General features: G+C 37.2%; 1 protein-coding gene across 1 annotated transcript; it reads right to left on the minus strand.

The window, feature by feature from the left end:
* Positions 6,800 to 7,828, minus strand: LOC109222297. The gene has a single exon (XM_019386666.1). It carries the CDS (start codon positions 7,826 to 7,828, stop codon positions 6,800 to 6,802), a length of 1,029 nt encoding a protein of 342 aa, XP_019242211.1.

A 7,828-nucleotide genomic window follows, 5' to 3' on the forward strand; every position in this document is an offset into this window, starting at 1 on the left:
GTCATACTGCTGCGTTTATAAGTACTACTATTTGTGAAGTTGTTGAATTTTATAATCTCAAGCAAAAAGTATTGTGTATGTCTTTTGATAATGCTTCTAACAATAATGCCGCAATTTCAATATTAAAACTGCATTTACAACCACCACTTGCCGAAATTTTTCATGTTAGGTGTACATGTCATGTTTATAATTTAATTGTTAAAAGTGGCCTTGATTTATTTTCAACTGAGATTACTCATGTTAGAAGAGCAGTTGGCGTTATTCAAGGAAATAATAGACAATCTAGAATAAAGGAATTTAAGAATAAGTGTATCCAGTATAACCTTAAACCCAGATTCATGCCAGACGAAATTGTTACTAGATGGAATTATACATATATATTTTTAAAATGTTGCTACAAATATAGATTCCCAATAACTGAAGTTGCTAATGCGCATTGTACTGATCCAAACCGTATGTTAACAACTACTACTTGGGAGGTCATTAATGATATTGTTAAATTTTTACATAAATTTATACAGCTACTGTTGAGTTTTCTGGAGCATATTACCCTACTGTTACTATGGCTTTAGTACATAAAGCTGAAATTTCTTTTCTACTCTTTGAATTTAAGAAGAAAAAAAAATATAGGGATGTTGTTGAAAAAATGCAAGAAAAATTCAAAATAATATTTCTTTCCAATTCCTCCGATTTACTTAATTGGTGCTGTTTTAAATCCTTCTATTAAGATGTCTGATTGTCACCAATTAATAAATACTTTATATACTTATATGGAGATTGGACCAACTGAAACCCCAGATATATATGTTTGTATGAACAAGCTAAATGATTCTTTACCATAATTATATAATTATTATGCAAATGTAATTGATGATGATGCTCTTCATGTAGGCAATGTTAATCCCACTATGCATTGTACCACTTCTACTACTGTGGATGATGATGAAGGCCTTGATAGTTTTAATATTTTTTCTATATTTTCTAACACTCAAACCAGTAGCAGGAACAGTGATGAACTTCAATTCTACTTGCAGAAGCAAAAAGAGCCTCGCACAAAGGAATTTTCACCGTTGGGATGGTGGCATGAGAATGGAAAGCAATTTCCTGTTCTTTCCGCTATGGCTCGGGACGTGCTGAATGTGCCAATTTCAATTGTTGCATCAGAGAGTGCATTTAACCAAGCAAGACAACAACTTGGAGACACCCGTCACTCATTGGGAAGCAATGCTTTGGAAGGTTTAGTATGTTTCAGAGATTGGATTTGATCGGAACGAAGAAATCAAGGCGTGAAGATGTTGATAGCCCAGAAGACGAGGAACTTGGAGATATATTAACACACGGTAACCCATCCGAATTTAACACTCCAGAAGAAGGCCACTCAGTTCATATTGATTATGACGAACTTACTAAGGCACTGCAAAACCTTTGAATTTACTTTTTTTGGTTAATTTACTTGTTGTTAAATGTAAGCCTTTCAATTTGTAAGTTTGAATTTTAAAATAAATGTAGCACTTGCAATTTATAAGTGCAATTTTTTTCCATCTTCATTGTATTCTTTATATTTTCACTTTATATTAATATAACTTACAATAGTTATACAAAATACAAAAAAAAATTAAAAATTACACTAACCCGGCCCGGCCGGCCCCTTGTACCCGTAACCCTTATGGTTCATTTTTTACCCGAATGAACCCGAACCGGTTAAACCCGGTAAGCCTCAACCCGTAACCGGCCCGGACCCCAAACCGTACGGTTCCTAATTTTTCCTACCCAGCCCGGCCCGGCCCGGCCCACCCGTTAGACACCCTTATTACCACCCACCCCTACTACCCCTCCACCCCACCCCACCCCACCCCATCCCCACCCCTCCCTATTTTTTTACCTTATTTTTTTTTATTGCAATTTCAAATTTCTGTTTTCCGTTTTTCTGCACCACCCACCCCCTCCCCCCCCCCCCGAAAAAAAATAATTTTTAATATATTTTTCAGTTTTAATTTTTATTTATCAATTTAAAAGTTCAAAATTTTACAAGTTCCAAAGTTATGAGTTGCGAGGTTTACGTGTTTGGAAGTTTACGGGTTTAGAAATTATAAAGTTTACGGGTTAGAAATTCCGCGGTTCCGAAAGTTTAGCGGTTCGAAAGTTTATGAAAAATGTGGGTTCGGAAGGTTGTTGGTTTGAAAGTTTATGGCTTCATGTCTATTATATCTAAATTATTTATGAATACTCTTGAGAAGTCATTTTCCTTAATTTGCGTACCAAACACCAAAAAATGAATAAGATTATTACTTGTTTTCCAAGAAAATATTTTCTTGAAAAATATTTTCCACGAAAAATATTTTCTGTTATACCAAACACATCCTATGTTGATCCTCTTTGATCCATTAAGACGGGGTATTAATGTGTGTTACTTATGATAAGTGAACCCTAGCTTAACTAGGTTTTCTTCAATAATTATTGAATTGGAAGAAACCATTGTGGCAATATACCTACTCTCCATAACATACTTGGGCATTGCCAATAGTGGCATAGCCAGAAATTTTGCTAAGTGAGTTCAATCTTCAAAAAAGATAGTAATATTTTTTTTGTATAAGTGGGTGCACTGCAAATCTAAATCAAACTAGTACATATTTTTTTTAACTAATAATTAATAAAGCATAAAACACTTATAATAAAACTACAATATAAATCAAAAGAACATAAAAAAGACAAAAAAAAAAAAATCTAGTAAACATAAAACCAAAGAAAAGAGAGAGTTGAGAGGGTTTGTAGCCTTAAGGGTTTGTTTAACAAAGAAACTAATAATTAAAATTACTTTTTAGATCGGTTCCTTATGTTCAGATTTTAAGCTCTATTTAGGAGTTACTATTTATTAGAAAAAATTTGGATTAAAAAGCAGAGTTAATTAGACCAAATACGATGGTCTCTATTTAATTTTATTTAATTTAATAAAAATTTCAACACAAGGACTTGAACTCCTCTTCACTTCGAACACCCTTAACCAATGAGCTACCTCTTAAACATGTATTTAAGGGCGTTCAAAGTATACTTTATGATCATATAAGGTAAATACATAGTAAATTTTCCGGCGAAAGGTGTTCGGTTGACCATCCTTGATACAAGGTGGGCTACGCCATTGTTTGCGAATTCCATGCATAGAGCGCATCAAATTCAGAAAATAACATAAATAAGACACCATAAGGGTTATTTTTAACTTTTGTCCCTTAGGGCAAGTCACCTAAGAATAGCTAGTGGATATATAATATATGTATAATTCATGTATAATATGTGTACAATCAATAAATAATCTATTTATACTGGTCAGAAAAAGTAAATAGTAAAACCAACCGTCTATTTATGTAAAGATTCCAAGAATGTCAGCCACTAGCAAAGGTCCATATATCTGTGTAATAGAAGGTTCTTTTCTTCTTTTGAAATATTGAATCTGGTGTGCTTGTGCTTCTTGAATTTGTTTGACACCATCATATAAAACTTCCATTCTTAGGCTCTTCCCGAGTTCAGTCAAACATCGTCATATAAAGTAGGAAACCGGACAGAACAAGTACTACCTTGTTAATAGTACTCATGAATTCTGTGTGCCAGGACAATGTACTGAAAGAAAGTTTGCGTGCTCTAATAAGCAGCGGTGGCAAAAGCGTAATTCTTGGTCCCGGCTTATATTCATTGAGTTCCAATCTTCTCTTGCAGAACTGTAGTGGTGGAGCCAGGATTTAGCCTAGGGAGTTTACATATAAAGAACTAAACATACGAAAAAGTTAAAGGGATTTAACATCTACTATATATACATTAAAAATAATTTCGACCTAGTATGTATAGTGTAATTGTTTGGCGAAGGGTGAATCCCCTTCTGCCCTTGGCTCCGCCCATGACCAAGAGTATAAGGGCAGCCGGTGCATGAAGCATCTCGCATCCGGAGGAGGGCCGCACCCCAAGGGGTATGATGTAGGCAGCCTACCCTGATACAAGTATCAATGCCTGATTTCACGACTCGAACCCTTGACCTATAGGTCACACGGAGACAATTTTACCGTTGCTCCAAAGCTCCACTTCAAGAGTATGATATATGAAGGCAGTAAAAAGAAAAAAGATTGACAGCATTTGAATATCGGGAAGACGACAAAAACAAATACATGTAGAACATATAGAAGAAACATTCTCAATGCTCACTTTTTAATTATATATGTGCAAAATTTACAAAGTCAAATCCTCAAAAGTGCCACAAGATTATTATATGTAACTATTGGTTGAGAATCTTCACGCTCTGTCACCTACCACATTTTTTTTTTGAAAAGGTAATATGTTTGTATTGAATATGGAAAAGGTTACATTGAAAGTGTAACCTTCTGATAATTACAAAGGGAAAACCAGAAGAGAGGCCTTAGATTCTAAAAGACTTACAATTGATCTAAAACATCAAAAATTAACTCACTCTCTTCTAGATATTTCTGTTTACACCAAAAATAAAAGAGCATTAAACAGCTCATCTTCAGTTTTTGTATTAAACTATGGTTATCCTCAAAACATCTCTGATTCCTTTCTTTCCATATTGTCCACCATATACAAGCCGGGACAATCTTCCATCTCTCCTTCTGGTTGGAGTGTTCCCCATCTCTTTTCCAACTGCTTAGGACTTCCTTGATTCTTCTTGGCATAACCCATCTGATCCCCCTCAGGTTAATGAAAATCTTCCACAGTTGATCAGTGACACTACAGTGCAAAAAAAGATGATTGACTGTCTCCTCCTGAGCTTCACATAGGTAGCATCTGGACCCCAGCTGATAACCTCTCTTGGTGAGATTATCTTGTGTCCGGACTGCCTCTCTTGCTAATAACCAAGTAAAACATGCAACTTTGTAAGGAATTCTTACTTTCCATATCATCTTCCATGGCCACTGATCATTCTGGTTGTTAGACTGGTTGAAGATCTTGTAGGCAGATCTTACAGAGTACTTTCCCTCTTTTCCCCCTTGCCAAAACACCTTATCCTCAGTGGTAGAGGTTCCTTTGAATTGTTCTAGAGTGTTATAAAATTCTGTCACCCTTTGAATTTCCCAATCATTTAATAGTCTTCTGAATGTGAGATTCCACCCTTGGCCTGTCCACAATTCTCCAACATATGAAGCTTGTTGTTGGTTGAGGTTGTAGATGTCTGGGAATAGCTGCTTCAGGGTTCTTTGCCCGAGCCATTTGTCTTCCCAGAAAGAAGTCTTCATACCATTGCCAACTTTAAAACTAGCCTTATTACGGAATTTTGGCCATTGATTTCTAATAGATCTCCACAGACTAACCCCATAGGGAGTGTTCACAGGTTTGGTTGTCCAGCTGCCTTCCTTCCCATATCTTTCCTCAATAACATTTTTCCACAAAGATTGTTCTGATGTGGCAAAACCTCCATAACCACTTCATCATCAAGCTTTAATTTTGATTCTTCAATTTCCTGATCCCCATACCCCCTTCTTTTTTGCTTGTTGTGAGAACATCCCATCTGACTAGGTGAATCTTGCTCTTCTCACTGGCTCCTTGCCATAGAAAGTTTCTCCTGATTGCATCAAGTCTTTTTTCTACACTTACAGGCATAGGAAAGAGGGACATCATATAGGTTGGCATAGCATCCAGTACACTGTTGATTAATGTAAGTCTCCCTCCCAATGATAAATACTGGCTTTTCCAGCTGACTAACTTCTTCTCACACTTCTCAACTACACCATTCCAAGTCCCTTTTGATTTGCTTTTTGCTCCAAGGGGCATTCCAAGGTAGACTGTTGGCAGTGATCCTACTTTCCCTCCCAGAATATTCACCAAGCGATTAATCTCCATTACTACATTAACTGGATAGATGAAGCTCTTATTCCAGTTAATATGTAATCCAGAAATAGCTTCAAACAGGATGAATATCACTCTCAAGAGAAGCACCTGATCTCTATCAGCATCACAAAACACCAGTGTATCATCTGCATATTGTAGGTGTGATACTTCCATTTTTCTCCAGAATTCTTGAGTTCACTCTGAAACCCTTAATCCAATTGTTGGCTTTAGCAGATTTAAACATACTGTTTAAACCTTCCATTGCCAAAATGAATAGAAAGGGGGATATAGGGTCCCCCTGCCTCAAGCCTCTCTGAGAAGAAAAAAATCCCACAGGTGATCCATTTATCAGAATTGAGAATTTGACAGTACTTATGCAGAACTTGATCCACATAATCCATCTCTCATCAAAACCCATCTTCAGTAGAATTCCCAGTAGAAACTCCCAGTTCAAATGGTCATAAGCCTTTTCTACGTCTAGTTTACACAAAATGCCTGGTTCTTTGCTCTTCAATCTAACATCAACACACTCATTTGCAATCAGAACAACATCCATGATTTGCCTTCCTTTGATAAAGGTCATCTATTGAGTGTCCACCAATTTTCCAATGACTTTTTTGAGTCTTTCTGCCATAATCTTTGATATAATTTTGTAGAAGCTCCCTATCAAGCTAATAGGTCTGAAGTCTTTCAATTCTTTGGCTCCCACTTTCTTTGGAATCAAAGCCACCAAAGTTGCATTAAAGCTCTTTTCAAAAGTCCCATTTGTCTGGAAGTGTTGTACTGCTGCAATCACTTCTGGGCCTATCACATTCCAGCATTGGATGTAGAAAGCCATGGTAAAGCCATCTGGACCTGGGGCTTTGTCCCCTGCACATGCTTTCACACTCTCCCATACCTCTTGTGGTTCAATTGGACTCAGTAGCATCTGGTTCTCTTCTGTAGTGATGGTGGGCCAATCCCTTAAGTTGCACTATGGTCGCCACTCCTCAGTCTCTGTGTACAGATGTTGGTAAAAGGCAACAATCTCTCTTTTAATTTCTGCAAGGTTCTCCACTGTTTCTCCATTCACTAGTAGCTTGTCAATGTTATTGTACCTCTTGTGAGAGTTGGCAGTTCTATGGAAGAACTTGGTGTTTCTGTCCCCTTCCTTCAACCAAAGTGCTCTAGACCTTTGCCTCCATGCTATTTCTTCCTTCCTAACATTTTCCTCAAATTCAATCAATAAAGTAGCTTTTTTGATCTTCTCTTCTTCATTCAGCATCCTCAATTCTTGTGTCTCTTCCAATTCAGCTAGTTGGCCCAGCAAATTCAACCTCTGTATATTCAGATTGCCTTGAGTTAATTTGCTCCATTCTTTGAGTTTTCCCTTCAGAGCTTTCAGCTTGAGGGCTAGGATATAGTCAGGTCTACCTTCACAGGAGAAAGTCTCCCACCAAACTTTAATTCTTTCATTGAAACCTTCAGTCAACAACCACCAGTTTTCAAACTTGAAATAGGACTTCACTGGCTCCCAATTCCCACTTTGAAGTAACAGAGGAGAGTGATCTGATGTAACTCTGTGTAGGATTGACTGGTTAATATTTCTAAACCCTTCATCCCATTCTTCTGAAACTAGGAATCTGTCCAGTCTAGCAGCAATATTGTGATCAACCCCTTTCTTCCACGTGAACCTCCCTCCCATTAAATGTATGTCTGCTAATCCCTTATCATTGATGAATTCTGAAAAATCTAGCATTGACCTGGTGAACCTGTTGCAGTTCTTCTTCTCCGATGGGTATCTAACTGTATTGAAATCCCCACATACCACCCAAGGCCCATTGAATAGGCCTCTAGCAGCACCTACCTCCCACCATACTTTTTCTCTTTCCCTTCTATCATTAGGAGCATAAATGCTAGACAAGTGCCAAACATATTCTTGTAGTTTTCCACTGAACTTGATTGTGATTGAGAAAGCCCCCACACTACTGACCTCACCTTCCCATACCCTGCTGTCCCACAT

The sequence above is a fragment of the Nicotiana attenuata genome, chromosome 2 (assembly GCF_001879085.1).
Source record: "Nicotiana attenuata strain UT chromosome 2, NIATTr2, whole genome shotgun sequence".
Taxonomy (NCBI): domain Eukaryota; kingdom Viridiplantae; phylum Streptophyta; class Magnoliopsida; order Solanales; family Solanaceae; genus Nicotiana; species Nicotiana attenuata.